This window comes from Ceratotherium simum, chromosome X (assembly GCF_057802395.1).
Source record: "Ceratotherium simum simum isolate JZ-2026a chromosome X, ASM5780239v1, whole genome shotgun sequence".
NCBI lineage: Eukaryota > Metazoa > Chordata > Mammalia > Perissodactyla > Rhinocerotidae > Ceratotherium > Ceratotherium simum.
Window position 1 is genome coordinate 17474836 of NC_141940.1, and position 24514 is coordinate 17499349.

The 24514-nt window shown below is 36.3% G+C and overlaps 1 protein-coding gene across 4 annotated transcripts in view; it reads right to left on the reverse strand.

Annotated features, from left to right (window-relative positions):
* The window catches only part of LOC106802967 (P2R1A-PPP2R2A-interacting phosphatase regulator 1-like), a 58868-nt gene that overhangs the window by 11222 nt on the left and 23132 nt on the right, over positions 1-24514 (reverse strand). For 2 of the 4 annotated variants that reach the window (XM_087426939.1, XM_087426938.1), the window contains exons 3-8: positions 18887-18930; positions 18729-18783; positions 17153-17245; positions 16673-16761; positions 16001-16065; positions 12946-13042 (exon numbers count right to left, since the gene is read on the reverse strand). In XM_087426939.1, the coding sequence (XP_087283065.1) occupies positions 12946-13042; positions 16001-16065; positions 16673-16761; positions 17153-17245; positions 18729-18783; positions 18887-18930 (443 nt within the window). The remainder of the gene's footprint in view (positions 1-12945; positions 13043-16000; positions 16066-16672; positions 16762-17152; positions 17246-18728; positions 18784-18886; positions 18931-24514) is intronic. The other 2 variants (XM_087426941.1, XM_087426940.1) reach the window with 1 other exon arrangement.

Sequence of the window (24514 nt, forward strand, 5' to 3'; positions counted from 1 at the left end):
CAGGAGGGACAGAGAGCTCTGTTATACAGGGCTGAAGCATTATAGGGAACAGACTCTACTTTGTGTTCTCAAAGGGTTGTATTTCAGACATGGCTCCTGTTATGGGTTGAATTGGGTCCCCCAAAAAGATATGAAGTCTCAGACCTGGGTACCTGTGAATGTAACCTTATTTGGAAATAGAGTCTTTGCAGATGAAATCAACTTAAGATGAGGTCATTAGGGTGGGCCCTAATCCAATATGACTGGTGTCCTTATAAGAAGAGGGAAATTTGGACACAGACACACACACACAGAGAACGCCATGTGAAGACACACGCAGACACAGAAGGAAGAAGGCCATGTGAAGATGGAGGCAGAGATAGGAGTTATGCAGTCACAAGCCAAGGAATGCCTGGGGCTACCAGAAGCTGGAAGAAGCAAGGAAGGATCCTCCCTTAGAGGCTTTGGAGGGAACATGGCCCTGCCACACCTTAATTTCAGACTCCTAGCTTCTGGAACTGACAGAATAAATTTCTGTTGTTTTAAGCCACCCAGTTTGCGGTAATTTGTTACGGCAGTCCTAGGAAACTAAGGTAGTCCCCAAACAGAAATGGCCCTGTCACGTACTTCCCTCTGCCCTCCATGTCACCATGGTGCCCCTTCCCTTTCTGTACATGAATCCACATGAAAATGATGCCTTCACCCCTAAAAACATGGGTCTCCAGAATGGTGAAAAAGCTTGTGCAGAATACTGAATTCTGTTTTATGTTTTTCAGATAAGTCAAAATGGAAGGCAAGAGTGCCACCCCCCCCCACCTTATCCTCTTTGCTCTCAAGTTTGATGGAAAATATTAAGAGCAGGCAGGCATGGGACCCACTGAGCAAACAGCTGCCGCTGCTAGCCCTCAGCATGGAGACTATCTTGGGAAAGCCGTGGAGTCCATTTTGGGCCCTGATAATGCCAGCAGGGCTTGCAGGAGAACCGACCTCAACTGAGGGTTCCAAGCACTGCAAAGTATCATTGGGTTTTGGAGCCAAACTGCCAGCTTGTCCCCACCTAGACTCCACTCTCGCAGCCAACCAGAGGCTGCTGTCCTAGCAAAGTAGGTCTCACTTCTGTAGGACAAATGAGTGATTCATTTAATCAATCGCTGTTTGGCAACCACCACCACACATGAGGACACATTAGACAAACACATTGTTGAAAAGCGCTGTTTGGCAACCACCATTGTAATAACTGATTCAGGAAAGAGTCATCAATGGATCCTAAAACTGGTGAGTGAAAGTTTTATGAGAAGGATGTTATTTACATAGTCTCAAAGTATCTCCCCAGACATTAGCTATTAAGTACAAAAAGGAAAATAGTATCTTTACTATAGAAAAACCTGGCAGACATCATCTTAACCAAGCAATCAAAGTTAACAACCCCAACAATCCTCAGGTGACTTTTTATGTTTTACTTCTGCCAAAAATGCATAACCTCTTGTCATGAGGACACATCAGACAAACCCAAATTGAGGGACTTTTTACAAAGTAAGTGGCCTGTACTCTTTCAAAATGTTGTCATGAAAGACAAAGAAATATTGAGGGCTGTTCTAGATTTAAGGATACTTTAGAGACGTGACAACATTATACATTCTGTATAATGTGTGATCCTAGACTGGATCATGGACCACAAAAAAATAGCTATGAAGGACATTCTTAGGACAATTAACAAAATTTGAATAGGACCTGTAGATTATGTAACAGTATACTGTATCAGTGTCATATTTCTTGAATTGGCTAACTCTGCTGTGTTTAAAGAGCAGAATGTCCTTGTCCTCAGGAAACACATATTGAAGTATTAGGCGGCAAAACTTCTCTGCAACTAACTCCAAGTGTTTCAGAAAAAAATGTGTTTGTGTGTGTAGAGAGAGAATGGTAAATGTAACAAGATGCTAACAACAGATGAATCTTGATAAAGGGTATGTGAAAGTTATTTTTACTATTTTTGCATACAATTTTCTGGAAGTTAAAAGTATTTCTAATCAAAATTTTAAAAATATATTATTTTGCGGCCGGCCTGGTGGCGCAAGCCGTTGGGTGCACATGCTCTGTTGCGGCGGCCTGGGGTTCACCGGTTCGGATCCCGGGCGCGCACCGACGCACTGCTTGGCAAGCCATGCTGTGGCAGCGTCCCATATAAAGTAGAGGAAGATGGGCACGGATGTTAGCCCAGGGCCAGTCTTCCTCAGCAAAAAAGGAGGAGGATTGGCAGATGTTAGCACAGGGCTGATCTCCTCACAAAAAAATAAATAAATAAAAATAAAATAAAATAAAATAATGACATAGGAACACATTTAAATATATATATTATTTTGAGCATTTAACTATGTGCCCTATGCTGTGCTAGGTGTGAGATATTCAAGGGAGAACAAGATATAGTCCCTATCCTTAACCCAGGCACTCACAGCCTGGGGCAGGCGGGACAAATAAAGAGGCCAACACGATTCAGTGTGATAAAGGATGCTGTGACAGCACAGAGGAAGTATGCTAAACCCAGAACTCCAAGGGGAAGGGAGTCAGAGGAGGCTCTTTACAGAGGAGGTAAAGGGGAGGCTTAAAGTTGGGGAAACTAAGTTTGGGGTGCCAGTGGGACACGCAAGCAGAGCTGACCAACAGACTGTGGGATATAGGGAGGACGTCTGGGCCTGTAGACAGCAAGAGGAAGCCACCTGCCCCCTGAGGACAGACAACAAGGCATGGATTAGCAGGTGTCGGAGGCCAGGCCAAAGTCACCACAGCCTCTGAGGTAACACAAGAAGCAGACATAAGCAAAACAACTTGAGGCTGAAAGGTTGAACACAAGTGTGCTTACTGATGGCTTAGGATGAACTTTGTCATGCTGTATATGGAGTGTCCTAGAGACATCAGCCCCCAGATTGATAAAATATAAGTAAACTGGACAAGGCCATGGCCCCAAATTAAGTTAGGATTGCTAATAATAGACTGAGAGGCAGGAAGAGAACAACAAGTGATCATAAGAAACTAAAGGGGTGATTTTTCGAAAACAGGATGAGCTTTACCGGCAATAAGGATAAGGTAGTACCCAATTAACACACAACAGGATGGGGCGAGATTGTTGTTAACAGGAAAAATCCTGAGAACAGTACCAGGTCCCATAATAAAGGGAAATCAGCAAGGCAGTACTGCTGTTTCAGAAGTCGATGGGGGAATGGGAATTTCCACTCAATTACAAGGTATAAGAGCCAGGATGAGAAAGTACATGAATATTCCTAAGAAGGGCCTGGTGGGAGCTCATTTTTATCTTTCTCTGAAGGCTTTTATATTATGAAAAATTTACAAAAATAATGAGAACAGCATTAGCTTAAACCACATGAGATTGCCAAAATGTGACAATTTTTGACCTACAAAAATGGTAATTTCATGTTTCACATGAAAATGAACCCTCATACACCCATCATTCAGCTTCAGCAATTATTGACACATGGTCAGTTTCATTTCATCCAAATTCTCACCCATTACCCCGGCAAACTGACTCGTTTGAAGCAAATCTCTGGTGAGAGGTTTTGTTATGGTTTTGTTTTAATGATTTAATATCTATAAAAGAGATTCAAATTATATATATAATATTTTTAGTTAATTATTTTCCCAGCAAGTAATATATACACATGGCTCAAAATTCAAAAGGTACATCACATCGCACACCTTTAATATGTATAATTTTTATTTGCCAATTATACTTCCATAAAGCAAAACAAAAAAAGGTAAAAAACAGAAGGACAAGTGAAAAGTCACCTTCTAAACCCCGTCACCTAGCCAACAGCTCACTCTCCTCAGAGGCAACCAACACTAACAATTTTTTATGTCTCTTTCCAGAGATGTTTTATGCATATGTTAGCAAATAGACTGCAAACTACTCACACTGATGTGCACCTTGCTTCTTCCACTTAGCAAAATATTTTGAAGATCATTCCATATCAGTACATAAAGAGCTTCCTCCTTTTTTCCAGCTACTTAGCATTCCATTTTATGAACCATAATTTATTTAACTAATCCAATCACTTTTAATGGACTTTTAGGCTGTCTCTAATCTGTTGCCATTACAGACAATGCTGCAATGACTCACACATTCATCTTGCACAAAAGCAAGTACACCTGCGGGGGAAACTCCTCAAAGCTGAATTGCTGGATGACAGGGAACATGCATTTGTAATTATGATAGATATTGCCAAATTGCCCTTCATCGGGTAGGAGTTATTTTAATGCTGTCTTCGCCCTTTTATCACACACGGTTTCCTTGCTACTCCTTTCTGCTTACTCCCAGGGCCCCATAGGGAACCACTTCAACATATCAAACTCAGAAACATCCCTTCAACCTCAGTCTCCCATGGATCTCCCTCTGCCACTCTCTGGCCCCCACGACCATTAGCCTCTCATTCCTCTCCTCTCCTTTCTCAAAGGCCATCAGTAGCCTGCTGGCTTCCTTTCGCACTTCCAAGTTGGCCCCATGATCAGCCATTTTAGCCATGCTAGTGTTGACCCCTGGACTTATTCTCTCTGTGACCTTCTGCAGCACCTGCTCTGCCAATCCTCAGCCCTGTGAACACCCCCCCATCCATTCTCTCCATCCCCACTCCCAGGCTGCTAACTATTGCTGGAGAATGTCATGAAATTGGCTCTGCTACAAAGCTGGCCAGCCAGCCTCAGCGGGGCCCCAAGGGCTACAGGGCAGTCCTTTTATATATCTGTATCAAATTTCTCTTGGTGATTGTTCCAAATCCTCTCCCTCTCCTCAGATCTCCTACCCTACCCTCACCCCAACCCCTCAGTCGAGGCCCTAGCTTTGGATTTCAATGACAAGACACAGGTCATCCAGCAGGAACTCCCTGAATTCTCCCCTCTATACCTCGCCCTTCCCTGCTTCTCTGCATTTTCTCCTATGCCTGCTCATCCCCCACCCCTCAGCTTCATGGGAACTTCCTCCTCAAGGTTGCCTCTTCCGCCTGTGCCCTTGACACTAGGTTCTCTTGCGTTCTCCTACACTTGGCCCCAGGAGCCATCCCCTTTCCCTCTGGGCAAGCTCTCCCTTCCCGCTACGTTTTTCCTCTTAGCCTAAAAACACTTCCCTCATATCTGTGTCATTGTTTCACATTACCACAAAACTTTTAAAATATAGTCATCCTAAAATTACACAAGTAATTCATGCCTCCTGGCTTCACTTCCTCCTTCTAAGTCAGCCCCAAAATTTAACAGAAAAATCAGAAAATAATGATAAGCAAAAAGAAGAAAATAAAAACCACCCACAATCTCACCATCTAACTGTTAATATTTTGATGTATTTCTTTCCAATCTCTTTATATGCACATATATACATTTATATATCTATATGTATTTTTTCTTACCAAAGTGGATCATAGTATACCTACTGTTTTGTCATAATATATTTCAGACATCTCAGCTTTTCTAGTTATTAGTTGTCTGACCCTGGGTAAGTAAATTAACTTCCATGAGTCCATTTCCTCCTGCATAAAATGAGGACTATTATAGTAACTACCTCACAGGGCTGGTATGAGGATTAAATGAGATAAAAACATATAAAAATACTTATCACAGTGACTGATATACAGAAAATTGAATTAATGTTAGCTATTATGATCTTCCCACATCAATAAATATAGCTCTACATAATAATTTAATGAGTTCTGTCACTGCCGTGTCTAATACAAGTGACTAAAGCTCTGCAGTGCTCACTAACACATATTCATGTGGCACACGAGCAAGTGTATCCGTGGGATAAACTCCTCAAAGCAGAATTGCTGGTTCAAAGGTTATGTGCATGGGTAATTTTGATAGATATTGCCAAATTGCCCACCATCGAGTGGGAGTTACCATGACTTCTCTAACTTTATCCCTTATTGATAGATATTGAGGCTGTTTCAAATTTTTCACTGATCCAAACCCAGACTGTGAAGAATATTCTGATACTTAAATCTTTGCATAGGTCCATGATTATTTACTCATTTACAATTAATCATTTACATGATTATTTGCTGCATCATTTTACATTCCAACTAGCCATGTATGAGGGTCCTATTTCTCCATATCCTCACCAACACTTGTTATTATCTGTCTTTTTGATTATAGCCGTCCTAGTGGGTATGAAGTGGTAGCTCTTTGTGGTTTTGATTTGGATTTCCCTAATGACTAATGATGTTGAACATCTTTTCATATGTTTATTGGCCATCTGTATACCTTCTTTGGAGAAATGTCTATTCATAAAGTCCTGTGCCCATATTTTAATTGGGTTGTCTTTTTATTGCTGAGTTATAGGAGTTCTTTATATATTCTGGATTAAACTCTTATCAGATATGATTTACAAATATTTTTCTCATTGTATAGGTTGTCTTTTCACTGTCTTGTTAATGTCCTTTCATGCACAAAAGTTTTTAATTTTGATAAAGTCCAATTTATCTATTTTTTTCTTTTGTTGCTAATGCTTTTGGTGCTATATCCATTGCCAAATCCAAGGTCATAAAGATTTACCCATGTTTTTTTCTAAGAGTTTAATGGTTTTAGCTCTTAATATTTATCTCATTGATCCACTTTGAGTTAATTTTTGTATATGGTGTGAGGTAGGAGTCCAACTTCATTATTTTGCATGTGGATATTCAGTTGCCCCAGCACCATTTGTTGAAAACATTAGGTTTTTCACAATTATAAATAACATTACAGTAAACATCCTTTTCAACCTGTCCCATATTTTTACCTAAGAAAAATTCCTAAAAGAGTTGCTGTATCAAAAGATGTGCACATTTTGAAGGCTTTTGATACATACTACCAAACTTGCTCCAGAAAGGACATTAGGAATCCACCACAGTAATTCCAAATACCACTCTCCTCATACTCTCAACAGCATTGCATATTATAAAAAAATTTAAATTTCTGCTAATCATTGTGGCATGGGAATGTATTCCAAAGCAAGTTTAAGGAAGTTTTAGCTGAACTTCCTTTGACAGCCCCAACATGCTAGGCTTAGCACCTTTCTTTCCAAAGACCTCACACTTGTGAAAAGATTATCCAAGAATAGGACTCGATGTAAACTGCTGCAGAGTTTAATATGTCTAGTTAAGGAAGCATACTAAACCCTTCCTTTCAGAAGAATGAGACTAGAAATGGAAAGTATAATTTGGTTCCTCAGCCGGATAATGTAATTTCAAAATATTTCCTTCCTCAGCACAAAATCACAAACCAGCTGTTTGTGACTTTCAAGTATGTCCTTTTCATCTGTGTTCAATGGAGAGTTACCAAGCACAAGAACCATGCCAAGAAATCAACTAAACTGAAGTTATAGGGTTTTTCATATAGCCATATAATAATTATTGAGGAAAAAGAAAAAGCTATTTTGCTGGTGGTCTGCTTTTTAGTACTAGTTGAGCACTTCCAAATGTGTATTGGGAGAGTTTTTATAGTTGATGCAGCTTTTGGTCCTGTCTCCTTTGCTTCTCTGAAACAAACATACCAAGTATATCTTTATTTTGTTTTGTCTCAAGCTGTAGTTACAGTAGAAAGAAAATTTTATGTTGAGTGCTTTGTCAGTGGGAACTTGTTATTAATATGGAAATCCTGAGAGGATCATTTATCCACACAAAATAAGAAACCAGGGGGAAATTATCTTTCTGCATTCCATCATAAATCATGCATAATTCATAGAAGAGAGGAAACTATTGATGAGGCTTGAACAAAATGAGTTTCTTGTTGCCAGAAAGAAGCAAAATATTAGGTATAAAGCTCTCGAATTTCCTATATATTTTCTTAAAGCCTTCTGAAGTTTAATGCCATCATGATTTTCACTGTCATGCTAGCAAAGATGAAGGAAGATGTTTTTACAGAATCAATAAAATTTTAAGAGGCAAAAGGGACCTTGTAAATATCTTGTCCAATTCCGTTTTACAAATTGGAAATCTGAAGCCCAGAGAGGTGAAGTGACCTGCCCGAAGTCATACCGAGCCAGTGACAGAGCTGGAGCTACAAGTCAGGTCTCTTGACTCTTGTACTCACTAATAATATAGTCTGGTCACTCCCCTAAAAGGTTGACGTGCACAATTCTGTTACCAATTTACTTTGCTGTCAGTAATGCCACAGAGATCTCCAATTTCATACATATAGCTTATTGGTCAAATTATAGGATTCAGTTAATAACTGCATTAATTTAATGCATTTCTTCTGAGAGACCTTGGTCATTAAGTCTCCCACTACTAAGAAAGTTGACCAAGTTTCCAAGATTCCTATATGGTTTGACTCTCTCTACTTATATATTATAGACATGTAAAAATCAATCTTATTTACTCTTGGGTTAAGAACCACATGTTGAAAAATCTGTGAGACATCATGGAATTTAAGAGAAACAAAGCTACCTTTTTGCCAGAGTACTTATTGTTCTCTGGCCTTTTCTAAATGCACAGTTTCAACTATCTGACAGTGAAGTTTACTTATATGATAGATTTTTCAAACTCAACTTTTAAGATCTAAAATATTTAAAAACACTTCAGGCAAATGGTAATTAATCTTCTCCATAGACATCCCAAGTACCATACATACATTTTCAGCATGGATATTTATATATAGTTGCTTCTAGGTGAATTTTAAAAATTCATTTAGGAGATGAGATTAAATATATCCTGTAGTGGGAGTACTAATAATTCAAGGAGCAGGGACAAAGATTAATGCCGAATTAGAATCTTAACTCATGTGCTTTTAATAGCTCATTCGATTTGCTTCAATTCTAAAGAATGAGAATGAATGAAACAGGCCACCTAGATACAAATTCTAACCCCATCCCCCCTTTTCAATGTAAGAGCTTTCTAATAGCAAGAGTTGTCCAACAACAGAATGAACTGTCGTGTGAAGGAGTCAGTTCATTACTACAAGATTTCAAACTAAGGCTAAAACACAATCTGTCTGGAATTCTTAAAAGGATTGCTGCATTGAGACATAGATTAAAAGACTTCTAAAATGCTTTACATTCTAAGATTCTATGATTCCAATATTGTCTTTTTCTCCCACTTTTATAGTACAGAGGTCCTTTCCTATGTGTATTTATAGTCATATTATCTTAGACTGCCTTGTATCATTATTATTTTTCTACTTATGTTATCTGCTTGAAGATAGGGATGGTATTTCACTCATCTTCATATATCCTACCATTTTAAGTATAGTTTCCTGTATACAGAAAGTATTCATTAGATACTTATTGAATATACTTGAAATTATATGCTTGACTGGTTGATTTAGTCATTATAAATTTTAATAACCATATTTTTTTTCCTGATCTGAGAATCTAACTTCTTACTGCAGTGAGTTTTCATGTTAGGATGAATTTGGAGTGCTGCTCTTTTATAAGGTTATAAGTAAAACAGGAATATTTGATTGAACATGAACACATATTTAAGACAAAAATTATGATTTAAAAATATTTGAAAAACATATTTCCTCTTTCACTTATCGTTTTATTGACAATGTGAAAACTAGTGCATATATATACACACATGCATACATATGTAATATATTTATAAGTATATTTATAATATTTATTATATATTTTAATATATATTGAAATATTTAAATATATATTTATATATAATACATTTTATAATATATAAGAGGAAGACATACCAACACATATACAATATAGTCATATTTTTTTAAGATGGGTTATAAAATAGATTATTTAAAAAACTAATTTAATAAAAATGAATCAAACAAAATAAAAATTCCAAAATTATCCTGTTGTGAGTTGGATTGTGTCCTCAAAAAGATAATGTTGAAGTCCTTACAACCAGTACCCATGAATGTGACCTTGTCTGGAAATAGGGTCTTTGCAGATGTAATCAAGTTAAGATGAAGTCATACTGGATTATGGTGGGCCCCAAATCCAATGACTGGTGTCTTCATAAGAAGGCCATGTGAAAACACAGGGACAGAGGGAGAAACCTATGTGCTGATAGAGATAGACATTGGAGTGATGTGTCTGCAAGGCAAAGATTTCCAGAACCACCAGAAGCTAGGAGAGAGACATTAACAGATTCTCCATCACAGCCTCCAGAAGGAACCACCTCTGCTGACACCTTGATCTTGGACTTTTAGCCTCCAGAACTGTGAGATAATCCATTTCTATTGTTTTAGGCTACCCAGTTTGTGGTACTTTGTTACGGCAGCCCTAGGAAACTAATACATGTCTTGCACTTTGGAAAACTGACATGACAATTCCTTGACATGTTTAGGATGACAAAATATAGCCTTACCATAATTTTAAAAAATCAACCACAAAATATCATGTTAGAGTTAGAATTGCTTTGGCCTGAAAAACAATAAATGGAAAATCATTTAAGAAATGGATCTTCCCAATACACAGGCTGAAAAGGCAACACAATGGAAAATCAACTACAAAATCCTTAATTATGAGCATAATATAGTGAGTTTTGACATCCTAGGGTAGAACTAAAACAATAAAAACTAACTGAATAGAGTGAAAGAAATGGTCTGAGTTGAGAAAAGTATATTGAGATAGTCAAGATTACCAAGATTTATTGATAAAAGTTCCTTATACCACTGAGTAACAGTCTCACACCCATTTACTTTCTCCATCCTTAGTCTTTGTACTTGAACATTCTGCAAAACTCTTTTTTTGCTTAAGTGTCAAAAGTGCATGACGACCTTTTTGTCTGTCAATGATCTACAATTTCAGCAAGGAACATCACTGCAATCACACCTCATTCCATGAGGGCCCCCTTATATGTTCACAATTGGTCCACTAAAGGTCTGGCAAATAAAGAAGCTCAGTAACAAAGGTAATATTGATTGTTCACTTGTCCTTAGCCAATTTGTAAAATCCTGTCCCAGCTTCAGGAGACCATCATGATCCCAATCATCTCATAAATATTCAGTTTCACTTATTCACAGGTGAATAGAATCTTCTCCTACATATATGTCTATTCTAATCAATTCCACGGGGGCCATTGTCAAAAAATTCTTGGTGTCACAGTCTTTTCCCCATGTGGGGCATACCTACATCAGATTTCCATCATTCTGATTATTTCCAATGACAAGGAAAAACTTTTTATAAATATTTTAGGTAACCATTCCTATTTCATTAGCTGAGGAAATTTAAACCAATTCTCAACTTCATTTCAGGAGGATACATTTTTATTTTTCAAAGAGCTAATATGACCTCCAATTACTTAAAGCACTCACTTTAGATTTAAAATTCTTAACACATGATTTTTTTAATTAAAGGAAATTCTTAAGACTTTTGAATAGAAAATTGGAGTTTAAACAAACATTTATAGCCCTTAGGGAACAACTAGAAGCACACCATTCTTGCAGAAAAGCCCTAATATATTAAGCCTGTATTTAATCAAATCAGTAGTCATGATGATGAATAAAAGGTAATTCATAGAAATGTAAAAGACCACAATTTATCGACATTGTCTTTTTTCCACACTTAATTAGAATACAAAATTAATCAGGGATAATCATGTTAAGTACAAATTGAGTGAAGCCCCAATTACATATTATTTTCTTGCTATTCAATTAGCTTTTATTCATGTTGCTTCCCCTACCTATTCCTTCCCAACAAATTAAACATCCAAGGATTCATGTGCAAAATAGGCAATCCTTGGATCAGTATGGTATAACTAGCTTAGTTTTAAAAACTGCTTTTGATAGGTGATTTTTCCCTACCAAGTAGAAACTAGCAATTACTGAAAATATCATTAAAAACTAGCATGGACATTCAGCACATAATTTAAAAAATCATTTTACCTGTTGATTAATGGAACAATTATATTTCATCAGAACTTATAATTTTATTTATTTATTCACATAAATAAATAGAGCTCTCAATTATTTTTTAAAAAGTCAAGTTGCAGCATATTTCTATACATTAGCAGCTTGAAGATATATGATTGTATTTTCAACATAGTTCTTATTTGGAAAACATCTTTGAAAATATTACTACATTGCTTTTAAGGGCATACACAAGAATTACACATGCAAGTTTTGCAGATAAATAGAATTTTAGGAAATTGAGAAAAAAAGATACATAGGAAATAGTCTGAATTATACCATAAAATTCTGTTACTGCTCCAACGTGTGTGTGTGTGTGTGCGTGCGCGCGTGTGTGTGAAAGAGAGACAGAGAGCACGTGTGTTTCTCCACTGGTGAGAAAGTCTTGGGATGGGTGAATCACTTAGTTGAAAGTACATCAACTAGAATAAATAGAGAACCAGAATCACAAGGTGACACAGGAGAGTTTGTGACAGTGCTGATTTTAGCTAGTGAATTACAAGAAGATCCTGCACTGCTGTTGTTTCCATCAAGAGCATCTGAAGATAGACTAGGAGAAGAAAATGTAACCCACTGATAACAGAATTCAAGAGATCTCTGTGAACTCTGCTTTGTCTACAAATGAATGCAAAATACATGAAGCAAAGAACTGGCACTAGTTACAAGAGCAGTTTCACAAGAGCAGTAAACCAAAACCAACAGTAACAATAAATAGAAATCCATTCACTGTATTTCCCATTTTGATTATTAAAACATGCTTTCCTGGTACTCTTTTCAATAATACGCTCAGCCTAACAAAGCACACAAAAATCCAAGGTAGAAAAGATGGGAAGAAGATGACTATTTTCCAAGTTTGCATTTTTATGTATTTCTCTAATACCTCTTAATGTAATGCCAAAATCCCACTTCTAAAAACGTACCTGCCATATATCAATGTCACACATAAATGTTAGGAAGAAGAACTAAAGTTAATAGTATCCATTTCAGATATTAATTCTATAAGTTCTAAAAATATTTAATAATATACCATACCTCTGAGTATATATAATAGCCAAAGTAGACTTAAAAACCAAGTGAAAAATGGCCAATAAATGTTTAAAATCTCATGTTAATACTCACCAGACATTCATATCAGACTGTTGGGTAGTATCAGAAGAAAGCATGTTCGCTGGGCCTTGGAAAAATCTCTTTGGCTGGTCTTCAAACACCATTTCACCTGTGACAAAAAAGCAGATCAAGGTAGATATGTTTTATTTAACATGTTTATTATGCTTTTAATTGCAAAAGTAAAACTTGTTCATTGCAATTAATTTATAAAATACAAAAAAACACAGGAAAAATTTTATATCACCATTATCCAGGGATAACCACTTTTCAGTAATTCCTGAATATATGTGTGTATACATGATTGTTTTTAAACAAAATTGGATTCGTACTATATATAATACCAATATGTAATATACTTTTTGGCTTTTAATGATTATAATTCTCATATTATTTACTAAGTTTTACAACATAATTTTATATAGCTATGTAGTAAGGCTGTACCATAATTTAATCTCATTTGTTAATTTTTTTTCTTTTTGCTGAGGAAGATTGGCCCTGGGCTAACATCCATGCCCATCTTCCTCTACTTTATATGGGACGCCACCACAGCATGGCTTGACAAGTGGTGCGATGGTCTGCACCCGGGATCCGAACCTGTGAACCCCGGGCCGCCAAAGCAGAGCACGCGAACTTAACCAGCACACCACCGGGCCGGCCCCCTCATTGTTATTTTAAACCTTTAAGTTGTTGCTATCTTTATTTTGCTAAACATATACAATGAACTAAGTAGATCAATTCTTTTATAGCATACAATGAACAACATAAATATATTTTTAAAGATTAAGGAGAAATATCTAATCTCAAAAAACTGCATTGTTATAATCTTCACCTCGAAGTAAATGTTAAAATCTGCACAATGTTACACATTCATGTAATAATTATGTCTGGATGTGAGAAAAACTGATGTTAAGCCTATAACTTCTGGGGTGGTATATATTCTAATGATAAAACACTAAGGCCATCTACTCATTAAAAAATATCCCTAGAATAGAGATTCCACAGACCTTCCTTAGGAGTATAATTATGGCTCATAAAGCTCAAAAGAGGTCTAGGTATCCTATCCCATGCCAGATTACACTTACACCATTATGGAAAAACTACTCATCTCTCCTTTTTGGTCTAAATTAAAAACAAGACAAATCAAAACAAATTCATCATAGAAGAAAATTAAAATTTTCTTTGCTAAAACCATTATTACTTGTAAAACAATATTTACAGCCACCCAATTTCTGCAGGTTTCTCAGAATTCCCACTTGAAGTCTTATTTGCTCTTGCTTCTTCCTAATGGAAGTAACGTAACTGCTGCTTACCACCATAAAATATGCCTTCATATGCTTGGAGACTAATCTCTATCTCACACTTTCCTCTGCTTGACAGAGTCTTCATTCTCTTCTGTTTTCCCCCCCAGGACCTCCTTTTGATTTTTCATGCCATCTTTCCCCACATTTCACTTGTATTAGTGAGCTCCAAATAGGACATAGTTTGCTGTTTCCCAAATAAATATTCATATTCCCAAATACATAAATAAAATTTAATTTCTTTAATCTGTTATTGCATCTGAAAGGCCAGATGAATTTTGACTAAATTTGTGCAGGCTATGTTTGGAAGGGTTTGACTTAAAATATAGACTATGTGGTACATATAGAATTTGCTTTGGAGTTCTTAGGGACACCTCAAAGAAATGAGGCAGTCATCCTCCAGAGCAGTTGCAAACCAGGTATAAGAGGCTTGTGTGAGACACACCATGTCCCCCAAGACAGTTGGCAGAAACCAAGTCTATTATGTCAAAATTGGAATACAAAAACAATTTTTTGAATCATAAATTCTAAGAAAATTCCAGGCATTTTCAAAGTCATAAAACATTTTATGTGTAAATGTCTTAAAAGGAGAATCATTTTAATTTAGTAAAACACTATCTTCAAATTAAGCATATTTTATTTTAAATACTCAAATGACCCAACTTCCTAAAAGCTCTTCAACTGTTCATATATTTGAATGTCTTTTCAACACTAGCCAAACTTCACAGCACAGGCAAAAGACCCGTAAGCTAGGTCATTGATCCATCGTTATAAAACAATATGGTTAGTTTGGAAAAGAGTGTTTTCCGGAATTCATCTAGTCTTAGTCCTAGAATATAATAAGTACATGCTGAATTAGGTGTGCTGTTAGGAAGATTGCCATTAATTAATCCAAAATACATGGAACATTGAAATACATTTCAATTTCTTTCCCTATAGTTTTGCTCTCCTACTCCTTTTCCTTTCCCTCCTCTCCTCCCTCCTTTTCTTCTTATTCTTTCCCATCTCAATGGATTTTTCCCAAATACACATTATTAAAGTTGAATATCCTTCCATATTTATCATTTTTTCCTCCCTATTATAGTTAAACTTTGTACTAAGCCTATAATTCAGTAGTGGTATTAACAAAAAAGGAAGAACATAGCTTAGTGAGGCATGGTTGAGAAATGGGATCCAGGACTGTGGGAGTTTAAAAAAAAACACTTCTGTTCTTTCCACTGCCCTTTTATTACTGAGTAGGTGGGTCATTTTCCATATATTTAACCAAAAATAACCCTCATAAAGAAGTGAAACATCAAAGAACATACATCTTAGCATATATTTTTAGTGTTGTAAGTGGATCTAATTTGTGTCAACTTATTCATATGACATCAACATGTAAGTGCGGCAGTGGGCCAGGGCAGGGGTTGAGATTCAGCAGAATATTTGATGAGTGACTCACTCTGTTCATTTTTTCATTCCCCACCTTGTTTCAGAAAGTGTTTAAGGCAGCTAGCTTGGTGAATTATACTTATACAATTAAAATCATAATAGTTGACTAAACCCAAATTATATTTCTCAATTCACATTTATGTAGCACTTTATGGCTTTCAGAATGTTTTTACATATAGTTCCGTTTGAGTAAAACAAAAGGCCTCTAGTAACTTACTAAATATATTTCAAATAAATAAATCCTTTAAAAATGGATTTTTATATAACACTTGATTTTATATGATATTTTATAAAAATAATTCAAAGTTATATTTATTTCTGCTGGTAGATAAAAATACCTTTTCTTTTTAATGGTCCAAGAATACTTGGTCTAATAATGTTGGTGGGGCTTTGACTTCTCCTTCTAAAATGAAATTATAACAATCATTACAAGAAAATACTTGAACAAAACCAGCTATGACTATTTCATTATAATAGATCTAAGGACACACATTTTAAAAGAGGACTCTGTGTGGTATCCCATAGCACACCCTTTTATTGCTTTTCTCTAAATCTAGGTAAAAAAGGAATGCCTCAGGACAGCGAACTGTCTTGTAATTTATAAGGATTCAGGATTTTTCCAAGTTGTGGGGAAAAAAGCTAGAAGGACCTGCAGTCCTGACTGTGACTTGCCTTGAATCAAGGTGAGAATTATGGGTGAACGAGCAGGTATGGTTGTTTCAAGTTTGAGAGTTAGCTCTGATGCTTACCAACAAGCTTGGTCAGGGAAGACTATGTTGAAACCAGGGTCAATGAATTACTGATTCTTCATAGGTTCACATGTTCTCATATGTTCTTTATTCTTTATTCTTTTCAATATACAAAATGATAAACCAAAACAATGACATTTAATTTAGCTAAAAAGACATTATTTCTTTGGTTGTCACAGAACCTGGAGCTATAATTTCTTTTAATTTTCTAAAATTCTCATTTTATAAGCAATTCGGTAGTTTCATACAACATAAACTTACATTGTAAATTGTTCCATAGGACTAGGACCAGGAATCGGAGGTAAACCGGTGCAACTCACACAAGTTTGAAATGATATAGAAGAACTTTGCTGAAACCAAATTGGAACAGAGGTTTTAAAACGACCACTTTTCTCTGAAAGCAGATCGGTGGTTTCCTAGGGTAGGCGGGGGTGGGGGGAAGGAAATCGAGTGCAAAAGATAGCAAGGAAATTTAGAGTGTGGGAACTGTTCTATATCCTGATTATGGATACGGTTACAGGACTGTACCCAATTACCAAGATTAAACAAATCATATGCTTAAAAGTTGGTGACTTTTGTTATATGTAAATAATAGTTAAAGAAATGAAAAGGAAAGCAAAATTGTCACTTAGAATCAGATATCCTATAGCAAAATATATCCGCCAAGAGATTTGGGTGGTGAAACATTAATGTTTCATAAATATTTCAAGGGACACAGACTTTTAGGCACTCCTTTCTTACCTTCTCAATCTCCATAGTGGGAGAAGCTGCTGAGGATACTGGAATTAAGTCAATGCACTTTGAAGAAGATGGTTTCTCTAAGTTTCTGGCACTCTGTGTAAGCAGAAAACAGTGTACAATTGTGGCACCAATTGCTTACCTATCAAATATTTAGGGAGATAGCTGTTAGGTGGGGAAGAGAATCCTTACTGAGTCAGTAGTTGTCCATGGTGAGGAGCTCTCACTATCCTAAAGCAAGCAGGGAACCCAAGATTCACTTTCATGAGCAAAGGCACCCTTTGCCTTTTAGGAAAGAGAGCTACATGGCAGGTGAGGGGCTTCCCTAGTGCTCCAAAAAGACCTAGAATGTGAGTACTCAATATTGAGCAACATCGACTATATACATAAATCCTAAATTTAAATTTTTCTCCTTGGGTTTAACCTGTGCTTGGTTATTGAAAACTATAATACTGTGTTCAGGAAAGGATAAAAAAGGATTTGGTTAGAACTAAGATACAAATGGAACAGCAAAAATAACTAAGCTATAAAAAATGTTTACAGGTTTTATGTAGACAAAATCAGTACTGCATAATTCAGGATTTTAAAATATGCTTTTTTCTTTTCCAACTAAAGTTATATTACACGGTCCCTTCCTCCTCCTAACACACTCGCATATTCACTTACCCAGTCACTCACTCACTCACGCCAACACCTAAAGCAATTAGAACTGGGTCAGTTAAGGGAATCCAAAGCATCTATAAATCGTATTAGCACAAAAACATGAAAAGGGACAGTCTCCAGTGGTTATCTACTCAGCCTTCAGGACCTACTCCTAAATCAGGGATAGATGTCCATCTAAGGCATTCGGGGCCCAAAGGAAAATAAGATGTCACTCCTTCTGCTGATGACCCATCTCCTTAACTAATAATTTCCAAATCTGGGAATTGACATCTAACCTACTCTCTTCTACTCAAATTTCAGCTCAATTCTTATTCTGTCATTATCTGAAATGTCCATGGAAAAGAACCCTAAATATCATTCACTACCACAACTAAGTAATCATAATATGTACAAAAACATTAAAAATGTTAGCAAGGGCTGTAACTAAGTTCTAAATATGTTTAAATTAAAGGTTATATGTTAAAATGTTAGTGGGAGTATACATGTCACAGGCATAAAAATGCAGTATTTTCCCAACAAATCCATTGTCTGTGGTTTAAAACTCTAATATACAGTTAATAAAGTATATAGAAGAGAGTGGAATCATTTATTGTTTTGTCATCTAAGCAATTTAACTAGCACAACTGAATTTTTTTAAGACCCACTAGAACAGAGAGGAAGCTGGTCCACAATGACGGTTTTGTATCAGACAACTATTTACTTTGAACCCGACTTTCAAACAATGTTAGTTATTTTTATGGGTAAATCATAAACTGCTTCTTAAAAGCAATCAAAAATTATTTATGTAGCATATGTAATTTTAGTTTCAAAAGATTGAGTTTAGATTTCTAGAAATTACAGCAAAACTAGGTAGCACCAACTCTGAAAATCAGTAACAATTTCAAATTTTCTACAAAATTGAGTGTTAATACCATACCAGGTTCAAACTTTGTTCCCAAGGTTGATCTATCTGTTTTGCAGTTGGTACCTCCCTACAAAAGAAAAGACATCAGTATTGCAGTTTGCCTATCTAAATGGAAAAATGTGACTGAATATACAAATGATCAGAATAGTAACTCAAAGTACAGTACTCACCGTTTATGCATTGCTTCTCTATTTACTAAATTCATGCCTTCCTCCTGAAAGGTGAGAACATGAGAATAAACTGAATATGAGTTCCTATGGTTTTACAAAGTGATTTCGTTTCGCTGCACCTTTAGTATTATTCCCTGGGCTACAGAAGAGCTAGAGTACAAACGAATTTCTAACAAGTGTCTGGTTCTCTGGTTTTCACTGTTGCACCTACCACACAAAGATCTATTACTTACGCATTACAGTATAACTGATATGCAGGAACTGATTAGATGAAAAACTTTGTACATTTCTTCATTCAAAAGAGAAAACATCAAACATTTAATATTATACTATTTTTCCTACCATTAAACTAGGATATTAATAAATATTACTCACAGTCAAAAATAAACTAAATGTCTATTAGTGTGGGTTTGCTTAAGTAAATGATGGTACAATCATGATTTAAATCTAGTCATTGACACTGAAAAACATGTATTACATAGTAAGTAGGAAAAAAGATGATACTATTTAGTAAAATTGTAAACGAGAGGTATTCAGAGGGATGTTCACCAAAAAGTTAACAGTACTTATCAATGAGTAGTGAGATTGGGGGTAATTTGTTCTTTCTTTATTTGTACTTTACCATATTGTTTGACCTTTTTATAATATTCAAGTATCATTTTTCACATAAATAGTTATTTTTAAAAATAACCCACATATGGAAAGACATCCCATGTTTGTGGATTAAAAGACTTAATATCGTTAAAATGGCAATACTACCCAAAGTGATCAACAGGTGCAATGCAACCTCTATCAAAATCCCAATGGAATTGTTTGCAGAAATGGAAAAATCCATTCTAAAATTCATATGGAATCTCAAGGGGCCCCAAATAGCCAAAACAATCTTGCAAAAGAAGAATAAACTTGGAGGACTCACACTTCCTGCTTTCAAAACATACTACAAAGCTACAGTGATCAAAACAGTGTGGCACTGGCATAAGGACAGACATATAGACCAATGGAATAGAAGAGAAAGCCCAGAAATAAACCCTCGCATACATGGTCCAATGATTTTCGACAAGGGTGCTAAGGCCGTTCAATGGGGAAAGGATGGTCTTTTCAACAAATGGTGCTAGGAAAACTGAACATCCACACACAAAAGAATGAAGCTGAACCCTTTCCTTACACTATACATAAAAAATAACTCTAAATGGATCAGACTTAAATGCAAGACCTAAAACTATAAAATTCTTCAAAGAAAACATAGGGCAAAAGCTTCATGACACTGGATTTGGCAATGATTTCTTCGACATAATACCAAAAGCCCGGGTAACAAAAGAAAAATAGATAAATTAGACTTCATAAAAATTTAAAACTTTTGTGCATAAAAGACACTATCAAGAGAGTGAAAAGACAGTCACAGAATTGGAGATGTTTTCAAAGAATATATCTGATAAGGGATTAATATCCAGAATATGTAAAAAACTCCTACAACTCAACATCAATAGCAAGAAAACAAACAACTCGATTAAAATATAACCAAAGGACTTGAGAGTTTCTCCAAAGAAGATATGCAAATGGTCAGTAGGCACTAAAAAGATGCTCAACATCATTTGTCATTAGGGAAATGCAAATCAAAACCACAGTGAGCTACCACTCCACACTCATTAGGATAGCTATTATTTAAAAATATGGAAAATAACAAGTATTGGTGAGAAAGTAGAGAAATCAGAACACACATACATTGCTGGTGGGAATACAAAATGGTACAGACTCTGTGGAAAACAATTTGGTGGTTCCTCAAAAAGTTAAATATATGATCCAGTAATCCCACTCCTAGGTATATACCCAAAAGAACTGAAAGCAGGGACTCAAATAGACACTTGTACACCAATGTTCATAGCAGTGGTATTCACAATAGCCAAAAGGTAGTGACAACCTAAGTGTCCATCACCAGATGAATGGATAAAAAAATGTGGTATATCCATACAATGGAATATTTTGTTGTTGTTAGTGCCATCGAGTGGGTTCTGACTCCTAGCAACCCTGGGTACAGCAGAGTGGAGCTCTGCCCAGTCTTTTTGTGCCATCCTCTCACCTTCCGGTGCTATATCAGATAATGCTCTGCTGCTTTTCATAGGGTTTTCATGGCCAATTTTTTCGGAAGTGGGTGGCCAGGTTCTTCTTCTTAGTCTGTCTTAGTCTGGAATCTCTGCTGAAACCTGTCCACTATGGGTGACCCTGCTAGTATTTGAAATCCCAGTGGCATAGCTTTCAGCATCACAGCCACATGCAGCCACCACAGTATGACAACCGACAGACAGATGGTGTGGTTCTCTGACTGGGAAATGAACCCAGGCTGGGGTGGTGAGAGCATCAAATCTTAACCACTAGACCACCAGGGCTGGCTAATGGAGTATTATTCAGCCATAAAAAGGAATGAAGTTCTGACACATGCTACAACATGGATGAACCTTGAAAAAATTATGCTAAGTGAAATAAGCCAAACACAAAAATACAAATATTGTATGATTCCACTTATATGAGGTACCTAGAACAGTCAAATTCATACAGACAGAAAGTATAACAGAGGTTACAGGAGATGGGGGGTAAAATGGTGAGTTATTGCTAAATGGGTACAGAGCTTCTGTTTTGCATGATGAAGTAGTTCTGGAAATGCAAAGTGATGATGGTTGCCCAACACTGTAAATGTATTTAATGCCACTGAATTGTACTCTTAAAAGTGGTTAAAAAAGAAAAAGCCCCCACAGTCCAAATTCATTCTGGCATTCTTAAAAGCATATTTCACACATAATAAAGTATCACCTAGGATAGTGCTGGTCAAATACGGTGCTAAATATTATGGCCTAGAATCATATTTGAGAGACAAGCTTTATATACATTAAGTTGGTGCTCTCCACAGAAAGCATTATTATAGCCCAAGAGGTGTACAAGATGATCCACTGAGAAGCAAAAAGAAAAAAAATAGAAATTCAATTTATATATATAAATATATATATATACATTTTTGTGTGTGTGTGTGTGTGTGAGGAAGATCAGCCCTGTGCTAACATCTGCCAATCCTCCTCTTTTTTTGCTGAGGAAGACTGGCCCTGGGCTAACATCAGTGCCCATCCTCCTCCACTTTATATATGACGCCGCCACAGCATGGCTTGCCAAGCAGTGCGACGGTGCGCACCTGGGATCCAAACCGGCGAACCCCAAGCCTCCGCAGAGGAGCGTGTGTACTTAACCGCTGCGCCACCGGGCAGGCCCCTTTATATTTTTTAAAATTTAAGATCATAAGCCATGAAGGTTTGCTGATATCAAAAATACAGATTGATGCAGGTGCCCTCACTCAGCCCATAGAGTCTAAAGATCTTGTGAGAAGAGAATTTTTTTTGCCTTTAGCTAATTACAACTAATTGCAGTTCATCTGTGCCAAGTTAGGTGGACATATGAATATATTACCTAGTTTTAACTAAACCAAGTTCCACAAAATGCACAAGTGCCTTGACAAGATTCCTACAAGAAACCTTGGACAGAAGATTAGTAATGCGAGTCTAATCAAATAACAGGGAAATGGCAAAGGTGTAACTTATACTCTCCTAGCACAGCTCATCATCTGCCATGTTACTGTGAAGACACAGTGCTGAACTAATCTGCTCTATCAAGGAGCTGGCTAAAATAATGTTAAATTATCAAGACTACTGGAAATATGGATTCATATTCACTCTCAATAATGATCTATAATTAATAAAATTAAATTAAAAAAATTTCTGAGAACATTATTTCATCTTTATCTCATCCTTTTTATATTTCTATTTTGTACATATTCTATGATTCACATTATATACTAGCATAGTAGTATATATGTCCATAATTTAAATACAGTCTACATATATTGGAAGCATGTGTTCACACATTTTTTACTGATGCACTATGTGATCAAAAGAGTTTAAAGATTATTGTCTATGGTATAAACAAATGTTATGAGTAGTCTGTAATGGAAGAGTAGTGTGAGTTGTGTAAGTCAAAATTTGACCTAGGCTTTGAAAGATGTTTAAAATCTGGACAAGCAGAGGATGGAGGGAAGGTATCCCAAGCAGAAGGAACCATGTGAACAAAAGTTTAGACAAGAGAAAGAATAATGGCAGGTTGGAGGGCAGTGAGACTAGCTTGGCTGAAACAGAGTTTGTGCTATGAAGTAATGAGAGAGAAAACTGGAGAGGTAATACAGGGCCAGATTTATAGGATCTTAAATCATTGAAGAGTTTGAACTTAAAGAGTTTGGGCAGAATAGCATAGTTGTTAGGACCACAGGCTTTGGAGCCAAACAGAACTGAGTCGAATCCCAGCTCTGTACCTTACTACCTGTGTGACCTTAGGCAAGCAACTTAACCTGAGCCTCAGTTTCTTCAGCCATATGAAGATGATGATAATGAGGATAATGAGGTGGTTGTACAGTTCTTATCATAGTGCCTGGCAACTTATGTAAGTGCTCAACACACCTAGCTATTATTATTATTATTCAGTAGATAATGGGAAGCCATTGTAACTTTTTGCACAGGAGAGAAAAAGGTGAAAATGGTGTTTTAGAAAAGTTATCTTGGTATTGGTTGTGGAAGTCGGATTAAACTGGCAGAGATAGGAAATCTATTAGAATATTATTACAGTAAGCTGGACTGAAGGGACAGAAGGAAGTAGCAATGGGAACAGAGAGGATGTTGTAAAGTAAGAATTAATAGGATTAGATGCCTAACTGGATACAGTAGAAAAATAAGGAAGAATTGAAGATGAACCTAGAGCTTTGAGTCTTAAAACTGTGTGACTGTGACTATTTTGATGCCATTACGAAAAATGAGGGAAATTGGGAAAGGTAGTTTAAGAAATTAATCAGTCTTTTAAGACAATGGAATAACAGTAAATCCTTTCAGCAAAATGTAATTGTTAGTATAGTTCTTCCATTTAATACTTATGTAGATGTTTTCCTCTAGTGAGAAGCTCAAAATATTTTGTAATTCACTCAACAAGTAAAGAGCAAGTATTCCCAGAACGAGGACAGAATTTTGCTTATTGTTCCTCCCATTGAAAGTTGGAACATTAGCCAACATCAGCTATTTTGAGGGTCATTAGTGAAAGTGGGTTGATTCTTTTATCATTTATATCTTGGTTATTTCCAAATGAATATGAGATGGCTTATAATGAAATAAGATTGTTAAACTAAGGATAAAAGGCCAAGAGCCATATAACTGTCAAGGGCAAAGAGAACTGTATCCTAGAAACCCAGGTTAAAGAGAGTTGCTACTAAACTTACCTTTCAAGGTAAAAATGGAAATGGTAAGTTACCCACTTCTGTTCTCGAAAGAGACTAGGTACTTAGTAGGTTCCAAAGAAAACTCAAAAAGATATCACAGAAATCTAATGTCATTGCTCTACTAGACTAGAAAATGGTGGCAAAGTCTGTCAGAAAGACTAACTGGGAAACCTGGCCAGCAGAAAAGAAAGCCCACAGACACACTTACATAACAGATGATATCTATAATTGTTCCTACCACAATCATGCCCTGTACTACAGCTGGCATAATCTGTTTTAAATGGCTTCATCTCATAAACTTCCCTTACGTTTGTGTCTAAACCCAGTTTAAT